Source organism: Prionailurus bengalensis, chromosome D4 (assembly GCF_016509475.1).
Source record: "Prionailurus bengalensis isolate Pbe53 chromosome D4, Fcat_Pben_1.1_paternal_pri, whole genome shotgun sequence".
Classification (NCBI taxonomy): domain Eukaryota; kingdom Metazoa; phylum Chordata; class Mammalia; order Carnivora; family Felidae; genus Prionailurus; species Prionailurus bengalensis.
This window is the reverse complement of record NC_057359.1, coordinates 26,614,580-26,638,877: the sequence shown is the minus strand read 5'-3', so window position 1 is coordinate 26,638,877 and position 24,298 is coordinate 26,614,580. Positions and strand designations below refer to the sequence as shown.

At 37.8% G+C, this 24,298-nt stretch overlaps 1 protein-coding gene and 1 pseudogene across 3 annotated transcripts in view; both read left to right on the top strand.

The window, feature by feature from the left end:
- Window positions 1–24,298, top strand: part of AGTPBP1 (ATP/GTP binding carboxypeptidase 1) — a 165,495-nt gene that overhangs the window by 8,872 nt on the left and 132,325 nt on the right. For all 3 annotated transcript variants that reach the window (XM_043566592.1, XM_043566591.1, XM_043566593.1), the window contains exon 2: window positions 16,075–16,139. In XM_043566592.1, the coding sequence (XP_043422527.1) occupies window positions 16,108–16,139 (32 nt within the window). In that variant the 5' untranslated portion in view covers window positions 16,075–16,107. The remainder of the gene's footprint in view (window positions 1–16,074; window positions 16,140–24,298) is intronic.
- LOC122475030 lies at window positions 5,416–6,689 on the top strand (annotated as a pseudogene).

Genomic DNA, 24,298 nt, shown 5'->3' with positions numbered 1-24,298 from the left:
GATAGCATATTGTTGGATTATGTTTTTTAAATCCATTCTGCCATTCTCTGCCTTTTGATTGGAGGTTTTAACCCATTTAGATTTAAAGTAATTACTGATAAGGAGGAACTTTGTCATTTTTATATTTTTAAAAATTATTTATTGGGGCGCCGGGGTGGCTCAGTCGGTTAAGCTTCCGACTTCAGCCAGGTCACGATCTCGCGGTCTGTGAGTTCGAGCCCGGCGTCAGGCTCTGGGCTGATGGCTCAGAGCCTGGAGCCTGCTTCTGATTCTGTGTCTCCCTCTCTCTCTGCCCCTCCCCCATTCATGCTGTGTGTCTCTCTCTGTCTCAAAAACGAATAAACATTAAAAAAAATTTAAAAAATTATTTATTATTATTTGTTTTGTTTTTATGACTATCTTTGGTTTGCCTAAAATTTTTTTTTTAATAATTTTTTTTTAACGTTTATTTATTTTTGGGACAGAGAGAGACAGAGCATGAACGGGGGAGGGGCAGAGAGAGAGGGAGACACAGAATCGGAAGCAGGCTCCAGGCTCTGAGCCATCAGCCCAGAGCCCGACGCGGGGCTTGAACTCACGGACCGTGAGATCGTGACCTGAGCCGAAGTCGGACGCTCAACCGACTGAGCCACCCAGGCGCCCCTGGTTTGCCTAAATTTTTAATTTTTTATTTATTTTAGTTTTTCTTGTTTATTTCTATATGCCTTATGGCTTTTTGAGTCTCTTATATCCTGTATATTTTGATTTTTATTGGGACTGACTTTGGCTGTGATACTTTACTTAAACAACAAACAGACAAAACTGAAACCATTTTCATGGGCTTGTCATAGGTTAGAGGCAAGGACAATATGTGTTTCAAGGTAAGAATTTTAATGTCAGATATCACCTATATAGGTTTATGAATTTTGACATTTGTTTAAATCTAAAAATGGTTGGAATCTGAGTTGAGGGAAGAGTAATATTAAATGAATTAATTATTTGGATTGAAGTGTGGTGCAATTCTGCTCCCAATGGTAACACATTATTTGTAGTATAATTAAAACATCATATAGCAAAACAAATTAGACCTTGTGTAAGTGCTGGAACATCTTTGTGGAGTAGCATGTGAACTATCCAAACTTAGGTTTTTAATGAGGATGCATGATGAAGAAAGGTAAAAGGTATAACTTTTATAGGTTTCCTCATCCACAGTTTTTTGGTAAAATTAATGACAATAATATAGGTAAAAAAAAAATTTGCCTGTTTGCAGATTGGGCTGCAACATTCATAAACTACCGTTGACCTTTGAAACAACATGAGTTTGAACTGTGTGGGTCCACCTATCTGCATGTTGTTTTTTATAAATACAGTACAGTACTGTAAATGTATTTTATTTTCCTTATGATTTTATTAATATTTTTTTCCTCTAGCTTTATTGTAAGAATATGGTGTATAATACATATACATACACATGTAAAATATATGTTAATTGGCTGTTTACATTACTGGTAAGGCTTCTGGTCAATTGACCAGCCAGGCTTCTGGGTATTGATAACTAAATCTGGGGGGAGTCAAAAGTTATATGTGCATTTTTGAGTGCATGGGGATCTGTGTTTGTTCCAACATCTCTAATCATTGAATACCATATGAATAAGGTAACTAGATGAAAATGTATACTCTAATAGTAGTAATTTAGAGGAGGTCAATGTATATGGAGATGTGGGTTAGTATATGCATACTGTGTCCAATATATATATTTCTCTCAGTTTAAATGGAAATGATTTTTATATGCCTTTTGCTGGGAATGTTACTTCTCTTTCCTTAGACAACAGATATTGTTTACCTTCTTCCCTTAAAATTTCTCACTGTTCCTTCAAGGATGCTGCCAAGGGTATGGTCATATTCTTTGGGATGTTTCTTATTCAGTAATCAGAATTTACAGTTTTCCATCACATTGACATAGCTGGTGTGGGGGAATAGTAGCTGCCTTATGTTCTTGAAAAGTGATTTCTTCTTTTCAGATAATGAAACAATTAGAGAAAGCTGACAAAAGATGATGCCTTTTCAGTGTACTTGTTTCCCGGTTCCTCGCAGTAGAACCAACTACCCAGATCTTCTTTAACTGCAGTCTTTCCTTAGTTGTCCACATCCACTACAATAAGAACAATGTCTACTATTTAACAGCAAAGGTAATCATTGTTGACTAGAGCAGTGCTTCCCCAAAGTTTTTAAACAGTGGAAATTTTGCCTAATTATATCTTGTAGGGAGGCCCATTTGTGGACATTTGAGAGTAAAATAGTGAAGTTGTTCTGGTTGAATAGGAATAGAACCAGGTTGTTTAAACAATGCAAGTGAAAAGGAATCATATTTCCTCAGACTGTATTTAAAAGATTTCATGTGAATAGTGTATGTTTCTTTGCATTTTTTAGCAGTTTGATTTGAAATACATTAAAAACCATGTATGTTTGCAAAGTATATATATTTAGAAAATATAACCTTAACTTTGGGGCGTGTGCCAGAATTTCTTTTATGGCTTGTTTGCGGAATGGAAATTAGGACAGGCTTACATGTATGAAGTGTGTTTATGCACACTTACTGACTTGGCTGATAGGTTTGATTTTAAGCTTAAGCCAATGGAACCTGAGGCCTTCAGTTTTGGTTTCTTGGGCTCTGGAATTAGCTCTAGTTGAGAGCAAAAGATCAGGAGAATCTAAAACACAAACAAATCAGAAAATCCAATACTTTTCTTGAGCTAGAGTATATCAAATTGCTTGTTTTTTTTCTTATGTGTGGGCTAGGTTGAGTGAGTTGATCTTGCTTATGTGGTTTTCCGCCAAGGCCATATGCCCACATTTAATTCAAGTTCAAGCCACCTTTAAATATTAAATTTTTTTTTTTTTTTCAACGTTTATTTATTTTTGGGACAGGGAGAGACACAGCATGAATGGGGGAGGGGCAGAGAGAGAGGGAGACACAGAATCGGAAACATCAAGCCACCTTTAAATGTATATAAAAGTCAACGTATACAGACACTACCCCCCCCCCCCCCCCGCCATTTTGGGAAATGTATACTGCGGATTTTTTTTTTTTTGTGCGGCATAGCAGGATTGTGTTTTTTTTCTCCCTAAAGACCCAGGTGGGTCAGTAGTTTTGCTTTTGTGTAAAAGGGATATTGTATTCTATTGTGGGAATCAGGCACTGAACTACAGAGAGTGTTAAGCCCTTAACCCTAATTTAAGGATGGATTGAATTAGAAAGTTCCTGCAGTGACTTTTTTTTTTAAACAGCTTTATTGAGATATAACTCACATACCATACAATTTTCCCTTTAAAATACGCAATTCAGTGCCCTTTAGTATATTCACAGAGTTGTGTAGCCATCACCACAGTGAATTTTCGAACATTTTTATTGCCCCAAAAAGAAATCCCACATCCTTTTAGTGTGTCTCCTCCCCCAGCCCCACCCCATTCTCTTCTAGTCCTAGATAAGCATTAATCTACTCTCTGTATAGATTTACCTATTCTGGATATTTCATATAAATGGAATCATACAATGATGTTGTCTTTCATGACTGGCTTCCTTTTATTTAATATATTTTCAAGGTTCATTTATGTAGCATATATCAGTCCTTTGTTTCTTTTTATCATTGAATAATATTCTATATAGCTATACCACATTTCATTTATCCATTCATTGGTTGGTGGACATTTGGGTTATTTCCACTTTTTGGTTATGAATAATGCTGTTAAGAACATTTGTGTACAAATTTTTGTGTGGATATAAATTCCCATTTCTTTGAGTATATACTTAGAAATGGAATAGTTGGGTCACATGGTTTGTTTTTGTTTAACCTTTTGAGGACTGTTAGATTGTTTTCAAAGCAGCTGTACCGTTTTAAGTTCCTATCAACAATGCATAAGGATTCCAGTTTTTCACATCCTTGCTAATGCTTGTTATTGTCTGTATTTTTTAAAAACTATTATAGCCATGCTAGTGGGTGAGAAGTGGTATTTCATTGTAGACTAACTTTTTAAATAGTAGTTAAGCATAACAAGAATGATAGTACTCTAAGATGGAGTTAATTTTACAGTTAAAGTATTTAATAGGCTGATCTAGGAATACAATTATCAGAATTAATACTTAAAATTCTATGATTAATTAGTATCACTTGCTAATTAAAAAAATGAGGTCATAGATTTTTCTAATCTCTGATTGTACGATTTTTCCTCACAAAAGTCTTTTTGAAAAAGAAAATTGAGCGGCGCCTGGGTGGCGCAGTCGGTTAAGCGTCCGACTTCAGCCAGGTCACGATCTCGCGGTCCGTGAGTTCGAGCCCCGTGTCAGGCTCTGGGCTGATGGCTCAGAGCCTGGAGCCTGTTTCCGATTCTGTGTCTCCCTCTCTCTCTGCCCCTCCCCCGTTCATGCTCTGTCTCTCTCTGTCCCCAAAATAAATAAACGTTGAAAAAAAAAATTGAAAAAGAAAATTGAAGTTTGAATTTCAGAGAACAAAATTCACTCTAGACACCTTAGGCAGAGAAGGTTTATTTATGTTAGAGTACTAAGTAGTTTGCTGGGATATATCAGTCTGGGTCCAATCAGGAAATAGAAGCCACACAGTAATTTAACAGGGAAAGATTAATGTAAAAAATTATTGACTATAACAGGGATTGGAGAATTGAGGGATTTGTCAGCAAGAAGTAAAGATAACTCTAAAGAAGAATGGGATAGCTGGTTACTGCCCCGAAGGCTGAGATAGAGTGGGCCCCTCTTCCCCACTGAAGACTTGTTGAAAAAGGTAAGGTCAAGGCAAGTAGGTGTGGTGTGACGCTAGTGGAATTTGCTGCATGTTCACCTTGTAGGGTGCCAGGGAAAGCTGTTCATGGGGAGATGTCTCACCGCAGGCCCTCTGCTACAGAGCAGCTTAGACCCCTGTTGGAGAGGCTGCATGTGCTGTAGGAGCCTGGTGCTGTAGAAACCATCCTTGTTGCAGGAATGGGTCCCAGAGAAGCCTTGGCTGCTGCAGCCAAGTGAACACCCTGGAGCCAGGAAGCAAAATCCTTTTCCTCTGCAATGTCTTTCCAGTGCCCTCTTGACAAAGCTTAATGTCTTGCCAGCTGGCAAAGAAATTAGTATTTTAAGGGCACACATCCGTTTTCACAGAGCAGGCAAAAATGGTGAATTTAGAGATGAGGGGCAGTAAATCAATACTTGGCATGGGTTTTAATTGGTTTACAGAATTGTTCGGAGATTTAAAGAAAGAGATTCTAGGTTGAGCTTTAAGGAACAACTTCCAAAACCTCTACACAAAACTGAGAGACCAAGGGAGATATTGTCTCTTTTATGATTAAGAGACCTGTCTAGTTGTGAAATTGCTTTCAGATCATCATTCCTAGAACGACACTGATATTTTAAAATCAGGATACTGTTGACTCCACAACTGGGGATGCTTGCGGCTCTCGGCGTCTGGCCTAGCTTCTTTCAGAATGTCTGCTGTTCACGACATTCTCTGCAAGCTCAGCTTGGAGGGTGAAAACTCCCACCCCCAAGTTCATGCTGGTTGGTGATGCCAATTTTGCATATACCAATTTTGATACTGAGTGTGATGCTCTGAACATTGAAACAGCTATCAAGACCAAAGGTGTGGATGAGGTCACCATTGTCAACCATTTTGACCAGCCTCAACAATGAACAGAAACTGGATGTTGCCTTCCCCACCAGAGAAGGACCAAAAGGGAACTTGTATCAGCACTGAAGTCAGCCTGGAGACCGTGTTTTGGGGCCTGTTGCAAACACCTGTTCAGTATGATGCTTCTGTGCTGAAATCCTCCATGAAGGGCCTGGGGACTCATGAGGACTCCCTCATTGAGATCGTCTGCTCAAGAACCAACTAGGAGCTTCAGAAAATTAATAGAGTCTATGAGGAAATGTACAAGATTGATCTGGAGGTTATTGTTTCTGACACATCTGGTGACTTCTGCAAGCTGATGGTTGCCCTCGCAAAGGGTAGAAGAGCAGGGGATGGCTCTGTCATTGGTTATGAACTGATTGATTGACCAAGGTGCCTGGGATCTCTATGATGCTGGAGTGAAGAGGAAAGGAACTGATGTGCCCAAGTGGATCAGCATCAAAACAAGTGAAGTGTGTGACACATCCAGAAAGTATGACACGCTGGACAGCATCAAGAAGGAGGTCAAAGGAGATCTGGAAAATGCTTTCCCGAAGCTGGGGCAGTGCATTCAGAACAAGCCCCTATATTTTGCTGACTATATGACTCCAGGAAGGGCAGAAGGACTCGTGATAAAGTCCTGATTAAATCTTAAATTTTTAAAGTAATCTCTGCACCCACTGTGGGGCTCGAACTCAGGACCCTGAGATCAGGAGTTGCATGCTGTACTGACTGAGCCAGGCAGGTCCCCCAGTAAAGTCCTGATTAGAGTCATGGTCTCTCTCAGTGGACATGTTGAAAATTAGGTCTGAATCCAAGAGAAAGTGTGGCGAGTCCTTGTACTGCTGCATCCAGTGAGGCACCAAATGCAACTACCCAAAAGTGCTGCTGTACCTGTGTGGTGGGGCTGACTGAGGCCCATGACAGCAAGAGCGTCCAGGAGTGGTGCTCCTTTGTTTCCAGCTAACAGTTCTAGAAAATAGCTGTGACTAACAGTCCCCTTGTGCCCATCCCTGCCAGGGTGATGTTAGCATTGCCCCTCCTCAATTTTTTTTTAAGTATTTATTTTTTGAGAGAGAGTGCGAGTGGGGGAGAGGTGGAGAGAAGGGGGGACAGAGGATCCGAAGCGGGCTCTGACAGCACGGAGCCCGGTGCGGTGCTTGAACCCACAAACTGTGAGATCATGATCTCAGCTGACGTCAGATGCTCAACTGACTGAGCCACGTAGGTGCCCTTGCTCCCTCCTCAACTTTATTTCAGTTATGTAAACATTGCCTGCCCCTCATGTCTAGTCTCTCCTTTTTTTTTAAATTTTTTTTTTTTTCAACGTTTATTTATTTTTGGGACAGAGAGAGACAGAGCATGAACGGGGGAGGGGCAGAGAGAGAGGGAGACACAGAATCAGAAACAGGCTCCAGGCTCTGAGCCATCAGCCCAGAGCCTGACGCGGGGCTCGAACTCCCGGACCGTGAGATCGTGACCTGGCTGAAGTCGGACGCTTAACCGACTGCGCCACCCAGGCGCCCCTAGTCTCTCCTTTTAACCAAAGAAGTGAACATTCCAAGGAGTTGGAAGAGGAATATGTAATGTGAAACACTTTACCTCGTGTACTCATGTACTGTGTGATAAACAGATGAGTAAACTGAAGTTTTACTTTATAAAAAAAGAATAAAATCAGGAAACTGTGGTGGTCAGGAGGCTATGGTGATCAGGAATGTCCTGCTGTACTTAACTAGCTGTAGAACCACACTGGGCCAAGACCTGTTATGGCTGCACCAGTCCTGTCTACTGGTCTTTCTCTATACCCCAAAGGGTCCACGAGATAATTTTCAGGTCTCAGGAAATTCCTCCATAAAAATTAGAACATCTGTGTTAGCAGCTGTAATAATTAGTTTTGATAATTGTTCTGATCAATTCATTGGTGAAGGAGGGATCTTATGTCTTAAATGGTATGAGATGGCTACTGCCTGACTTTGACCAGATGCTATTAACAACAGTTTATTCGTCAAATACTCACAACCTGGGAGAGGAGGATACTGCATGCCTCATGGAAGTTGCATTTGGGAGTAGAGTGAACCAGTCACAGTGGCCATGGGAGGCAGGCTTTGTAGTAACAAATGGATGAAATAACAAAAGGACTGCCCTCATGGGAGGATGTGATTAATTTGTTTGAATAATTCTGAGGGCTGGCAGGGCAAGACACTGACAGCTTGAGGACTGAGTGGGGTGCAGCTGGTTCAGCTGATGGTGGAACTAGCTGGGTGGAGAGCCCTTCTTGCTGGATGGGATTGCACATGGCAGGACAGTAGGCCTTCGGGGCCTTATGAGGCTCAGAGTTGGCGGGGTGTAATTGAAATTTTAAGTCTATATAACAGTACCTCAGTAATGACTGCTAATGCTCTTTTGAAAGAGTATTTTTCTGTACATCTGTTTATTGTGGCTGTTTAATTAGTCTGCTCTTTTGTGTGGCTCTCCATCCCCACAAACAGTATGAACTCTAATGTGAGTTAGTAATGCAGGTAGGAAAAACAGGTTTTCCTTTCCTTAAATTTCCCACTTTATTTTTTTACTTTATACAAGTAGGCTTAAGGAGTCTTACTACAAATTTTTACTACACAAGACATTAATAAATTATGCCTTGTGGTATATGATGTATACAAAAGAATTTTTATTTTTCTTTATTTAAAGCATACAAAAAAGACTTTAATTAACCTTACGTGAAAAGCAAATAGGTAGTTAAAATTACCTTACCATTCTGGAAACTAATCTTTCTTCCTTTTCATGATTTTTAAAACCTCATGTGGTAAAGATAATACATTTCTGTTTAACTGACTTAAAGTAAAATGAATTCATTTTTTTAAAAGATAGGATAGACCTAATTTAAATAAATAATGTAAGTTAATGTTTTGTATTTTTTTGTTGTGGTAAAACATATCTAATATAAAATTAGCCTGTGTAACCATTTTTTAGCTTTTGATTCAACGGCATTAATTGCATTCACAAAGTTGTACGGCCATCACCACTATTTCTGAAATTTTTTGTCACTGCAGACACTTTTTAATTATTAGACTATGACTCCCTACATCCTCTTGTCTCCAACCCCTGCTAACTTCTAAAATCTATTTTATATGTCTATGAATTTGCCAATTCTAGGTATTTCATGTAGGTGGGGCATATGATTTTTGTTGCTTTGTTTCTAGCTTATTTCACTTTACATAATATTTTCAAGGTTCATGTTATAGCATATACAAGAACCTCATTCCTTTTTATAAAAAGCTGAATAATATTCCATTGTGTGTATCTACCACATGTCCCTTCATCTGTTAGTGGACACCTGGATTTTTTCTACTTTTGGCTATTGTGAATAATGCTTCTATGAACATTAATGACAATTATCTCTTCAAGTCACTGTTTTCAGTTCTTGGGTGTGTACTTAGGAGTAGAGTTGCTGGATCATATGGTATTTTACATTTAGCTTGAGGAACTGCCAAACTGTTTTCTACGTGGTTGCACCATTTTACATTCCCACCAGCCACAAATGAGGGTTTTAGTTTATCTACATTTTCAACCCCTATTTACTGTTTTTTAAATTGTAGACATCCTAGTTGGTATGAAGTAATACTGTGATTTTGATTTGCATTTCTCTAATGACTAATGATGTTGAACATCTTTTCATGTGCCTATTGGTCATTTGAATATTTTCTTTGAAGAAATGTCTATTCAAGTCCTAAGGTTGCATGCTTTACCGACTGAGCCACCCAGGCGCCCCTCTTTGCTCATTTTTAAATTGAGTTCTCTTTTGGTTATTGAGTTGGAGAAGTTGTATATATATTTGGCTACAAAACTTTTATCAGATATATAAATGCAAATATTTTCTCCCATTCTGTGTTTGCTTTTCACTTTCTTGATAGTGTCCTTTGATGCACAAAAAACTTTAAATTTTGAAGTCCATCTTATCTTTTTTTTCTTTTGTTGGTTGTGCTTTTGTTGCTGCAGTGGAGAATCTCTTGCCAATTCCAGGTCCTGTAGATTTGCCTCCGTGTTTTCTACTGAAAGTTTTAGCACTTATATTGGGGTCACTGATCCATTTTGAGTTAATTTTTATAATACGGTTTGAGTACCAACTTCATTCTTTTGCATGTGGAAGTCACGCTGTCCCAGCATAGAAGGGACTACAGACGTACCTCACTTTCTTGTGCTTTGCTTTATTGCATTTCACAGATACTGTTTTTTATAAATTGAAGGTTTGTGGCAATGCTGTATCTAACAAGCCTGTTGGCACCATTTTTCCAACGCATTTGCTCACTTTGTGTGTGTCACATTTTGGTAATTCTCACATTATTTCAAACTTTTTCATTATTATATTTATTATGGTGATCTGCAGTCAGTGATTCTGACTTGCTGAAAACTTACATGATGGTTAGCACTTTTTAGCAATGAAGTACTTTTTAATTAAAGTATGCACATTTTTTTTTTAGATATTGTGCTTTGCACACTTCATTGACTACAGTATAGTGTAGACAAGGCTTTTATATGTGCTGGGAAACCAAACAATTTTTATTTGACTTGCCTTATTATGATACTCGCTTCATTACAGTGGTCTGGAACTGAACCAGCAATATCTCTGAGGGGTGCTCATATTCTTTCTTCACTGAGTGGACTTGGTAACCTTGCCAAAAATCAGTCGGCCAGAGATGTGTGCGTTTATTTCTAGACTTTAAGGTCTATTCTGTTGGTCTGGTTTTCTGTCTTTTTGCCAGTACCACTTGAAGTTGATTCTAATTAATGTTGTTTACAATGTGAACAAAGAAAAAACAAATTAAAAAAAATAAAATACAATGTGAACATTAACAGTGTCAAATAGCAAAGCTACTAAAAACCATAGGTCAAAATAACATTAATGAAAGTAGAGCCTAATATACAATTTATATAAGAATTTGAAAAAAACAAACTTTTTTTCCCCACTCACTCACTTGAGTGAATATAGGTTCAGAAGTTATGAATGATTATATGTGTTGATTTTTTATGAAAAGGCTTTATACAATAAAATTGTTATTTTTTGAAGCCAAAAGAATGAAGTTTATCTCTCATGAAACTTGTTTTTGCTTTCTATGTTGAACTTGAAATAACCATTCACAGATTTCATTTCAGCCAACATAAGATTATTTCTTCCTGGCTCTTGATGCTATTAAAAAACAAAATCTTTCTTGCATGAGAGGTTGAAAGCCTACAGCGAAATGTTCATTATTTTCCTAAGATTTTCAGGATACTACTCGTTTGTAGACACTGAGAACTCTTTTAGGGACAGATCAAGAAGTCTCATCTTGAGTGTGTAATTAGACCATAACATATGAAATTCTTCTTCCTCAAAGTCAAGTTCTCAGCCTGAGCAGTAGATTCAGAGGAAGGGTTCCTCATTCAGTCTTACACTTGTTTGAAAATAAGGAGGAAATCCTGTTTAATTTTGCTTTTCAATTTTGTTCTTCTAGGTCAGCAAGATTTGAGATTTACAGATACCCTTTTTCACTCTCAAACGCAAGCAGCAGTAGGAGCAGTTTTATGATTTTTGTTTGTCACCTGATTTTTTCCCCAATAATCTTGTCACTTGAAGTCAAAACATTTTCTCTAAGGTCTTGCAAAGTCATTCACTTGCTTCACGTGATAACAAGTGTTTGCTAAGTTGGCTGGTTTCAGTAGGCAGCCTTTTTTCTCTAAGCACATAGCCTACTGTGTGAAAGTAACTCTGCACTTCACCTTTCAGCGCTGACACCCTGTTGAGAACTCCTCACGCACTAAGTCACTGCATTTCTGGATGTAACAGGAGATTCATATGCTCCTTGTTCAGGTTGTAACATAGTTCTTTAAACATTGGTTTTTATTTTTTCTTAAAAAATTGTTTTTAATGTTTATTTTTCAAGAGAGAGAGGGAGGGAGGGAGGGGGAGAGAGAGAGAGAGAGACAGACAGACAGACAGACAGACCGTGAGCGGGGGAGGGGCAGAGAGAGAGGGAGACACAGAATCCAAAGTAGGCTCCAGGCTCTGAGCTGTCAGCACAGAGCCCAACACGGGGCTCGAACCCACAGACCATGAGATCATGACCTGAGCTGAAGTCAGACGCTCAACTGACTCAGCCACCCAGGCACCCATAAATATTTTCAAGTGAACAGGTTTTTGTTTAATAAAGTTAATCATTTTTTGTAGTTTCAAGCAACTTTTTCCTCTCACCTGCCAGAGTTTTTGACACTAGCACCTCTTTGTGAAGAAAACACTGTGTCATGAAGTCAGCTTTTATTTTTTTTTAAACAAGAGTGACAAATCTTCAGATGAAGCCAGCTATCCATGGGACATTGTCAGTATAGATGTCAACATTGTTCTTCAAGATAGACCTTTGTTTCTAGATAGGAAGACAAAATATTAAGTATCCTTATTTAGCACCTGCAGTGTGCTGGCTCTCTTCTAGATACTTGGGAGGCATTTACTAAGCAAAACAGATTTTTGTTTATATGGAGCTTTAATTCTAGCAGGGAAATATAGATAGTAAGCAATACACAGAGTTAAGTAAATTGTCTAGTTTACAAGGTGATTAAATGAGTAAAATATTGGCCAGTGAGATATTAGATATTAGACCGTGTGATTTCTTATGTGGGCATACCAAGGACTGTGGGTTGCTATCACTTTTTCCTCAGAACCTCAAGAAAATGAAGGTACCTACTGTGGTTGCCTTTGTAGTCATCAGTAGTGATAAACTGGTAAGGGTCTGGGATGAATTTGATTACAGGATTGATATATATGGTTTAATGGGATATCTGTTGAACATTTGTAAGTTTATAAAACTAAACTGTTCCCTTGAAAGTTGTTTTGATGCATGTTCGTATATTATCAAGTGTTCAAGTGTTCAAGTCTTACAAGTGTTCAGTAATTTGTGAATCATCCAGTGTTAGAAGGTGGTAAGTGCTCCAGAAGAAGAGAGAGTAGATTCAGGCAAGGGACAGTGGGTATGCTGGGGTCTGGATCTGGTTTACAAAATTAAATAGGATGGTTGAAATTTAGATTTTATTGAAAAGGTGATACTCAAGCAAAAGAAGTTTGGGAGTTGTTTGGTCATTAGACTATCTGGCAGGAGAACATTTTGGATAGAGGAAACACCTTGGGCAAAGGCATTAAGGTAAGAGTGGGAAGAAAGCAAGGAGGCACAGACAGTGTGTATAGAGCAGTGTGAGTGAGGAGAATTGTATGTAGGAGATGAAGTCAGGGAGGGGAATGACTGGGGGTATTCACCTAGGGCGCTTAGTGCCACCGAAATGGGCAGCGTTGCAGGACATCGAGCAGAGTGGTGACAAGATTTACCTAAGGTCCCCCCCCCTCCACTTTTATTTCCCCAAGGGTTTAGTAGGATCAGTCAGGATGTTGTGTTGAGAATAGACTGTAGGAGGCCAGAGGTAGAAGGGAAACTAATGAGGATGGTTTGCTTGACCATTGTAGTAGCTATGGTGGAGTGATCAGATTCTGGATGTATTTTGAAAGTAGAATTATCAGAACTTGCTGATGCATTGGATGTGGGATGTAAGATAGGAGCCAAGGAGGAAGTTAAGGCCTTGTACTGAGAACTGGAGAGAGAATTGTCTTTACGGTTGGAAAAGCTTAGGTGAGGGCATACTTGGTAGGGGAGAGCGGGTCAGGAGATCAGTTTTGGATATGTTGAGTTTTGATATTATTAGAGATCCAAGTGGAGATGTTGAGTAGTCATGAGACTGGATGAGGTCACCAAGGAAGAGACTGGAGTTAGAAACAGATGAGAAAGAAATAAGCCTGGGGCATCCAGTGAGGGAAGCTTAGAAAGTATGGCCAAATGAGGAAAGTATTTCCAAGAAAAAGGAGTGACCAGTTCTATCAAATGCTGCTGATAGGACAAATAAGATGAAGACTGAGAGTTGACAGTTGGATTTAGGGACATGGAGGTCACTGACACAGACAAGTGGGATGGGGAGAATCTGGCTGGAGTGTCTTTAGGAGAGGATGGGAAGAGAGTACTGGTTGGCAATGTGTGTAAACAACTAAATGAGACTTGATTGAGGATGGAGGAAGTGGGAACAAGAGAGGTTGTTTTTCCCTTCAAGACTCGGAAATAACATGATTTTATGGTGATGAGAATGACCCCATAAAGAGGAATGAGTAGATTATACCTAAACTTCACGGTCAGTTTTTATCATTATGCCCTTGTTATACATTCTCAGTTTCTCTGCCCCTTTCTTGCTTTGTCACACTTGGTTGGCAAAGCCACAAACTTGGTGAAATGCAGCACTTCTCTAGGTGCCTCTTTTTAGTACGTGATACTGTAACGGACACAGACTTTCAAAACAGAAAGTTCCCAAGTTCTCTGGGGACACTCTGGCCTTGGGCTATAAAAAGTGACCATACTGGCTTAGCTCTAGGATGATGGGATTGAGAGCTGGCCTTTTTCCTGGGGATCTCTTTAGTCCCAGAAAGCAGAATTCTTTGAGGTTGTCAGTTTCTTTAGTGAAGATGATTTGTCAGGAGTTCTGTGACTAGCTGTTGAACATTTCCCACAATGGTGAGGTATGAGGTATGGAGGAGGTAAGAAGTTGGGATTACAAGGTTTTAGTTAGCTGCCAAGCAGTCTCTTTCTGTTTTACTTGGCATCTTCTAGTCCCTGGGTTCCAAGTGTCCTGAGTTCTTCTGGACAAGGCACCTACCTCCCATCCCCAACTTTTGTTTCCTTTTTGGCACTGTGGGGCTTCAACATAACTTAATTTCTCTTTATTGCTGCTGTCTATTTTAATTCAGTCCTAGGAGGGAGAGGATAGGAATGCCTGTTGTTCGACTATTATTTTATTGTGAATTGGAAATTTGAATCATTTCTTAACTGTTGAAATAGAATTGGCTGTGATGTAAGTGCCCAACATTAACCTATCCAACTTTATCAGTTCTTTTATTTTTTATTTTTTTACATTTATTTATTTTTGAGAGACAGAGAGAGACAGAGCACAAGTGGGGGAGGGGCAGAGAGAGAGGGAGACACAGAATCTGAAGCGGGCTCCAGGCTCTGAGCCATCAGCAAAGACCCCAGCGCAGGGCTCGAACTCACAAACCATGAGATTGTGACCTGAGCTGAAGTCGGACACTCAACCGACTGAGCCACCCAGGTGCCCCCCCCACCCCAACTTTATCAGTTCTAATGAGATTCGCAGTGAACTTTTCATGAGATGTGCTATTAATGCACTTTTAGAGAGCACCCTACCACCCAACAAGTAGAAGTAACTTACTTTAACTTTATGTTTATGGCAGCATTAGTGCTTTTGAAATTACATAGAATTTTTTTTCCGCCTTTGGATTTTTGATTCTTAATTAATTTGGAAATTGGAAAAAGTTACTTTCAATTGGTAGGTTTTTTTTTTAAGTCAATTAAAAGAATAGCAATTTAAAATTTCTAGTAACCTTAAAAACAATTATGTAATTTTTATACATAATCCTAAATACATGTTTTCTCTTTTATAATTGAGTTAATGAAAAAATTGAAAAAAAATCATATGTGTTTTATTGAAGTTGAAAGTTCTTTGTTAATTGAAGAAAAACATCCAGAATACCTGTGTCTTCTAAATCTGTTACGTTCTTTTGCATGTTTCCTTCCCTTTAACTAAATGGCATTACTATATATTGCATAAATATGTGAGAAACTTGTTGAATTGGCAGTAATTTTTAAACTTTCTAGTGATGCCACAAAATTCTGCCTCAGTAAGCATTTATATATAAAATTTAAAAATGTCCAGGGTTCTTTTTTTTTTTTCTTTTTTGGAGGGTGAATAGTTGCAAAAGAAATACAAAAAGTTGTAAAGATTCTGCAAGCCAAGACTTAAAGCTTTAAAATGTATAATGTACACTTTCTAATGATAAAACTTTGTTGAAGGAAAATATGCATTATGTATATTGAATGAGATATTATAGATGGTTTTTACTGTGTATACAATTTGTTGTTAAAAAGTGCTCTCATAGAAATAATGGTACACATTTAACAGTATTTGACTACAGTGTGAATGGTGGACAAGTAAGTACTTTGCTGTGGTTGGTTTGAGTATTTTAAGGAGGACTGTAAGAACAGGAAAGATAATTTGAACTGTCTCAAAAGAAATGTTAACACTAGATATTAGATTATTATGTTAGGTTTTTGCATTTTTGTAGCACCAGGATTTTGATAACCTTTTACTGGCTGGTTTTAGGTCTTACACTAGTCACACATTTTTGCACATTGAAGTAGCTTGCCAGAAGCACATAAAACTCAAAACATTCTTCCTTGGTTTCTTGTGTTATCTTGTTATCTTTACAATAAAAACTTTCAGTTGTCTGGCTTTTATGTCACCTAATATTTAGAAACAATCATGTGTTTAAAATCATTAACGTTTTTTCTTTTAGATTATCTGCAATGATGAAATGAAGTAACTCAAGATGAGCAAGTTAAAAGTGGTATCAGAGAAGAGGTACTGTACTTCTAAATACCAATATGTATCAGTTATGGAAATAATACTCCAATGGTTATTTGAAACTCCTTACTTGAAAATATTACTTATGTTTAAATGATTGTATGTTGTATTTATATTTTTAAATTAATATTTATTAATGTTTAACTTTTCAGTTAAAAATAAGAGTCAGCAAACTATGACCCATGGGCCAAATTTGGTCTACCTCTTGTTTTTGTATAGCTTATGAGCTAAGAATAGTTTTTTTTTTTTTAAGTTTATTTATTTTGAGAGAGAGAGAGAGAGAAAGAGAAACAGAGTGGGGGAGGGGCAGAGAGAGGGGGCGGGGGAGAGAATCCCAAGCAGGTTCTGTGCTTTCAGTGGGAAGCCTGACTTGGGGCTCGATCCCATGAACTGTGAGATCATGACCTGAGCTAAAATCAAGAGTCAGATGCACTTAACTGACTGAACCACCCAGGCACCCGAAGAATAGTTTTTAACATTTCTAAATGGTTGGGGGGAGGGGGGGAAGAATATTTATGACACAGGAAGTTTATATGAAATTGAAATTTCTGTGTACATAAATAAAGTTTCATTGTAACAAGCTGTGCTCCTTCATTTATATATTGTCTGGACACTTTTGCTCTAGAGTGACAGAGTTGAGTAATCATGACAGAGACTGTTTGGTCCACAGTGTCCGGCCCTTTCCAGGAAAATTTTAACTACCCCTGAGTTAAAGCATCATATCGACTAAAGCTCGAATGTACCAAGAAATTGTCCTTAGCAAGGTTTTACTGTGGACTCTTTCATTAAAAGTCAAACTCATTGATTCTAATTTGGAATTTTTTTAGCTAGATTACTTAACCCTGTTAAGTGTCTATAAAATGGGTGTAATAATAATGCTATCACTATGAAGTTGCAAAGATTAAATAGTGTCTAGCAGGCTCAGTAAATGACAACTTATTAATATTGATAATAGAGTTTTTTTGCTTTGTAGCAGTGTTGTATGTTACATTTACTACAACTTTGCATTTACAAGTATGGTTTACTCTGTTTTCTAATGAGAAGTATATACACAGTTTATTTAAAATTAAAAGAAAATTATTTATTTATTGTTGAGAAACAGAGTGTGAGTGGGGGAGGAACAGAGAGAGAGGGAGACACAGAATCTGAAGTAGGCTCCAGGCTCTGAGCTGTCAGCACAGAGCCCAACGTGGAGCTTGATCCCATCAATCCTGAGCTGAAGTCGGATGCTCAACTGCCCAGGAGCCCCTAAAAATTTTTTTAATGTTCATTTATTTTTGAGAGAGAAAGAGAGAGAGGGAGGGAGGGAGGGAGACAGACAAAGCATGAACAAGGGACGGGCAGAGAGAGAAGGAGACACAGAATCCGAAGCAGGCTCTGGGCTCTGAGCTGTCAGCACAGAGCCTAATGTGGGGCTCGAACTCATGAAATGCAAGATCATAACCTGAACTGAAGTCAGACACAACACACTGAGCCACCCAGGTGCCCCACACAGTTTATTTAGATAAGATTTATTCCTGGGGCTCCTGGGTGGCTTGGTCGGTTAAGCGTCCGACTTTGGCTCAGGTCATGATCTCACGGTCCGTGAGTTTGAGCCCCGTGTCGGGCTCTGGGCTGATGGCTCAGAGCCTGGAGCCTGTTTCAGATTCTGTGTCTCCCTCTCTCTCTGCCCCCCCCCCCCCCCCTCGTTCATGCTCTGTCTCTCTCTGTCCCAAAAATAAATAAAAAACGTTGAAAAAAAATTAAAAAAAAAAAAAAAGAAATGGAAAAGATGGGGTGCCTGGGTGGCTCAGTCGGTTAAGCGTCCGACTTCGGCTCAGGTCATGATCTCGTGGTCTGTGAGTTCGAGCCCCACATCGGGCTCTGTGCTGACAGCTCAGAGCCTGGAGCCTGTTTCAGATTCTGTGTCTCCCTCTCTCTCTGACCCTCCCCCGTTCATGCTCTGTCTCTCTCTGTCTCAAAAATAAATCAACGTTAAAAAAAAAAAAAAAAGATTATTCCTTAAATTGTTAGGTTTTCCAGGTATTAACTATGTGATACATTGTAACAAATTTCATTGTTCAAGTATTTCTGTAATTTCTATAGTAAAGGAATTAAGTACTGACTGTGTTTTAAAAAGGAGCAGCAGTCTTCTTTTTGGGATTAGGTGGAACAAGTAATGCTATTTCTGTTGATTAGCTGAAGTATCTAGAATTACTAGCTTGTTGTTCATAAGAATATGAAGTTATAGTTTGACAGCTTTTGGCTCTTAGTGTTAGTTTTCATTTTTTTCTCCTGAAATAGATTTTACTGGATATTTATTGTTATTTTTGCTGCTGTTTTAGGTGATCATTGCAAATGGCCTTCATCTAAGAGAAATTATAGTTTCTAGTAATACTTGTTATACTGCTCTGTGAAGAAAACTGGATGCAGGGGCACCTGGGTGGTTCAGTCGACTAAGTGTTTGACTCTTGATGCTGGTGTGGGTCATGATCTCATTGTTCATGGGTTCGAGGCCTGCATTGGGCTTTGCACTGATGGCATGGAGCCTGCTTGGGATTCTGTCTCTCCTTCTCTCTGCCCTTACCTGCCTTACCTGCTTGTGCTCTCTGTCTCTACCTCACAATAAATAAATAAACTTGAAAAAACCTGAATTCAGTAGGATAAATTGAGATAGATAGAAAAGGGTCAAATCCTTCTTTTCCCTTGCTCTAATCTTTTATCTCTCTAGCTCACTTGCTCCAGTGTCTGTATTACAAGAGTTCTCCCTTACCGAGAGTGCTAATCTGTTGACTTCTATTTTTTCTCATTCACCTCCTCCTTTCTTACCCAGTGTAGAATCCATTGTCTATCATTACACTCTTGAAAATACCTGAAATGGCTTTACCTCGTTTTTTATTTTCCATCACACCCATCTGACAGAGTCCTTTCTCTATTGGATAAACTGTTGTTGAGTAGCTAAATGACATTGGAGGATGAACTAACTTGGCAGATATCACTAAAAATTACTGATCATCGGCCTGAACTGAGCCCAGCAATCTTGTGACTGTGGTTCTCTGGAAAGTTCATTTTCTCAATTTTTGTAATGATTATTTTATACTTTCTTTCACCCTTTAAACCTTTGAAATCCTCAGACATCTCAAATACATATCCTTAACAAATGGCCTCCCCTTATGATATCACAGAGATAATACAATCTATTATCCTCATATTTCTGGCACCAAAAATTTCCATATTCCCCTTTATTTGATCCCATCCTCTGCCTACCCTCTTGTTACTTACTGCAGCAGAGAATGTGTCTCTTTTATTGTCAAAGACTAATACTGACACCTGTGTTATTGATTTCACCTCCCTCTTTCCTTCTCAGGGTCTTTTAATCATTTGTTCTTCTGTCTTGAATGTTTAACTTCTTCATTCATTACTATTTAAACAAGATCTGGGCTTCCCAGTATTTAGACTCTGCTCTTCTGTCACTACCCAATATATATGATTCCCTTAAAAGCCAAAAAAATTTGAAATGGTCTGTAAATGCAATCTACATCTCCTTTCACACGCTCCATCCATTTCTGTGTAGTTTCTGTCTTACCCAAGAGTACTTACTAAGGCCACCTGTAATTTGTAAACAAATTCATTGACATACAATCATTGTGCAACAAACTGTACATAGAGAGTACAGTTTGGTAAGTTTGGTCTGTTTATACCTGCAAAATCCTCTCAATCAACAATTTGTATCTTTGTCAAAAATTAGTTGTCATGTATGTGTTGATCTATATTTGGACTCTGTTTCATTCCACTGATTTAGATGTTTATCTTGGTGTTGATACCTCTCTGCCTTGGTGGCTTTATGAGTCTCATAATTAGTGTTGGTCCACCAACTTTGTTCTTTTATTTCCAAAGTTTGGTGTATTTTAGGTTTCTTTGTATTTTCATGTGAATTTAGCACCAGTTTTATAATTTCTACACAATAGCCTGCTGGGATTTTTATTGGATTGCCTTGATTCTATAGATCAGTTTGGGGAGAATTGATATCTCTCTTTTTTTTTTTTTTTTTGAGAGAGAGTACCTGCAAGCGAGTGGGGGAGGGGCAGAGGAAGAGGGAGAGAGAGAATCTTAAGCAGGCTCCACGTCCAGTCCAGCGTGGATCCCAGAACTGTGAGATTGTCACCTGAGCCGAGATCAAGAGTTGGACGCTTAACTGACTGAGCCACCCAGGTGCCCCACGGGGGAGAATTGATATTTTGACAACATTGAGTCTTCTTACCCTTGAGGACAGCATATTCCTTTTAATGATCTTCTTTAATATTTTTTGCAGTGTTTTGTAGTTTTTATTGTATTGATGTGTCCTGGTCTTTCAGGTTGTTTGTCGGATGATTTCTGTTTCCCTTGAAAATAACACCTCTTTGGGGGTCCCCAGTAATTTTTGAATATAAAGATATCATGAGACAATAAAAAAAAAACAACAACACTGAAACAAAACTGAGAGCCTGTGATCTAGCCTATACTAACTTCTACATTAAGCTAAAAATGAGAAGTGTGGCTTACCAGGGTGGCTCACACCTGACTGAAACTTGTTATTCTGAAAGATAGGACAGATACCAGGGCAAAGCAGTTAGCCATAAACGTGTACCTAAAATCCCAGTGGAACGTTACCAGAGAAGTTATAAAAAATAATGAATAATGAATAGAAAATCATTAGCATGTTATTAACTTTGGTGAAGGGATTTCAAGGAAAACTTGACTAATTATTGCTGATCCTAGTATAAATTTAGGCAGTTTGCAATTTTATTAACAAGATTTTTTTGGTTGTCTTTAACAACAAGTCACTTGGTAGTATTGAACTAGAATTTATTGTTAGAGAAGACTTTATTGCATTTAATTCTAATAAGTAGTCAGAGAAATAGTTACTGTTCTCTTCTAGTTAGAATAATATTGTTTTCCAAACATACATATTTAAATACTTAACTATTTCTACAGAAGAATGATAATGAAATTTCTGTTTTTCATTGTCCTTTGATTTATGATGGAAGAAAATAAAGTTTTGTGTTCAGTATTTGGAGAGAAACAGTAAAAATGTAAACAAAGCAAAAGTAATAAAAGACAGGTAAAAAAGACCTATAAATGAGGAACAGACATTTCTGAAAGATAATGTGCATTTTAGAAATGAAACTGTATTGTTTGAAATTAAAACTTAATTTCTGTGATTCATGTTTAAGTCTAAAACTTTAGTATATATGTTTTTTTTTTTTTTTTTTTTTTTTGCTGTGAGATATTTTTACCTGTTTTACAAGGACATCTTTATTATCTACATTTTAAGGTGAAAAAGATAATAACATTTATTTATAATATGAAGGTAGGTTCTATAGCCCTTGCACTTGCTTGGGAAATAATTTGTTGCAGATTAATATCTGTACATCATTGGGACTTTTGTAATATCCAAGAAAATTTATACTTTTAGAAAAATAGCTCTGAGAGTAAACCCAAATATCAAAGCAGTAGGTGACCACTGTGAAACAGATATTTGAATGATATTATTTTTAAAATATCCATTTGAGGGGCGCCTGGGTGGCTCAGTCGGTTCAGCGCCATCTGACTCTTGATTTTGCCTCAGGTCAAGATCTCATGGTTTGTGGGTTTGAGCCCTGCCCCAGGCTCTGCACTGATAGTGTGGAGACTGCTTGAAATTTTCTCTCCCTCTCTTTGTCTCTTCCTCCCTCTTTCTCTCAAAAAAAAGAAAAAAAAAGGAAAAAAAAACCTAAAAAAATGACCATTTGGAGGTTAACTTGATTTGATGTGTTTCATATTGTTCATATTTCCAATTACATGATTTTTCACTACATAATAATTAACAATTATAAGTTGAATCTCTGAAATTTGGTCTGAGCCTCATTTTGATTCGTCTAAGAATAGGGTAAGGCAGGGAAGATAACATTCTTTTCTGAGCCTTGTTGTTTAAAATTTTTCTCAGTGTAGTTCAGATTGTCCATTGAATAGTTGTATAGCTTATCACCACCCTCAGATTTTCCAAAGTCTGAAAATTATTCAGAAGGTAGAGCTGCCCTCTGGTGTTCACCCGGTGATTCCTTCAATATTAGTGTCTGCAGCTTTACGTTCTTAGAGCTAAATTGGGGTGGCTTAAAGTATTTTGTTCAGTTTTCATTCTGTAGATGAGAAAAATAGGAATAGAAAGGGTAATTGATTTGCCAGTGTTCTCAATTATTTGCTTCCCTTCCAAAAATTCATCCATCCATCCATTTGAAAGAGCATGATTCTCAGAAGAATCACTCCGATGAAAGGTTTTTTTTTTTTTCTTTTTTCTTTTTATACAGTGGTGTAATTTAAAAATTTTAAGAGTTACTGATACATTTTTAATTTGGAATAGAACAGAATGTGTGTTACACTTAGTGTGTTTTGTATGTTCATGAATTTTTTGAATAGTAGATGTTTTATTAGCTACTGAAAAATACAGAGATGACCTTTAAGAGAAAAATAAAATGGAGAAAATTTAAGAAACACTCAGTTATTAAATTTCAGAATTTTGGTTTCCTTAATGCAAATTTCTCTTAACTCTGGGTTATGGAACTGTTTTTAAAGATGTATTTGCTCCCTAGTTTGCAAACTGTGGTGTCTTAGTACCATTTCTCACCAGAAAGAACCAGGGCTCTTTGGAGAAAGGGCTGATTCTAGGTCAGGAGCACAAAATGTGCAAGATAAGCCTAGAGGAGTGGTTCTTAAATTTTTTAGCTTAGAACCTTTTAGTGCTCTTAAATTGATGAAGACTCCAAAAAGTTTTTGTTGATGTGAGTTATTTTATCTATTGATATTTATGGTATTATACATTAAAACTGAGAAATTAAAACTATTCATTTTAAAATGATAATAAACCAATTGTATAATAATATAACATTTTGTTTTAGAAATAACTATATTTTCAAAAAGATAGAAGACTGGCATTTTTTATTACATTTTTGCAAATATCTTTAATGTGTGGCTTAATGAAAGATAGCTAGATTCTCTTATGTGTTCCTGAGTTCAGTCTTTAATGATATAAGTATCTATACATTACATATAGTATATACACATATATATGATACATGGGTTTTGTGGATTTGTGGTGTTCTTTTTTTTTAATTAAAAAATATTTTTAATGTTTATTTATTTTTGAGAAAGACAGAGAGCAAGTAGGGGAGAGGCAGAGAGAGAGGGAGACACAGAATCTGAAGCAGGCTCCAGGCTCTAAGCTGTCAGCACAGAGCCTTACGTGGGGCTTGAACTCACGAGCTGTGAGATCATGACCTGAGTGGAAATTGGGCACTCAACTGACTGAGCCACCCAGGTGCCCCGTGTTGCGTTATTTTAAATGGTATATTAGGTATATTTTCAAATGTGTGCTTAATGTGTATTTTTCAAACTTCAGATACCTTTTCAGTTGAAGTACTTCCAAATTCAAAGCATTGGGCACAGTTAATCTGAAAAAACATATATTGTTTGTTTATAATACGTTTCTAGATGTGTATTGCCTATGCTATACCAGTCAGTGTTTGAATACTGGGTGACATGCAAGATCTCTACCTTTGTGGAGCTTACGTAATTACAGATTGTGATAAATTCTCTATAGGTACACTTTAATATTGGAAGTGGAGGGGCTGGTGAGGAAATGGTCCCATGGTTGGGCTGTAGCTTGAAATGAGAAGGAGCCAGCTCTAAATAGAGCTGGGAGAAACCTCCCTCCAGATCGAGAAGACAGCAAATACAAAGATCTTGAGGTTGGGGAAAAACATGTCGTATTCAAAGAACTGATAGAAATCCACTGCAACTGGATCCCAGTGTGTGAGGGGAACATTGTGAGAAGTCAAGTCGGGGAGGTAGACAGAAGCCAAATGATATAAAGTCTAGTATGTTGTGATAAGTAAATAAGATTTGGCCTAACGGCTGAAGGGAAGCCATTGAAGGGGTTTTAGCTGGACAGCAACTTGATTATATTAGTGGTTCTATAAATCTACATATGTGGTAAAGTGGCCTAGAACTGTATAAGTAACCAATGTCAATTTCCTGGTTTTTGCTGTTGCCCTGTAGTTCATGTAAATGTAACTATTGGGGAAACTAGGCGAAAGATGGAAGGGACCACTCTACTATTTTTTCAACTTTCTGTGCGTGTTTATAATTATTTCAAAACAAAA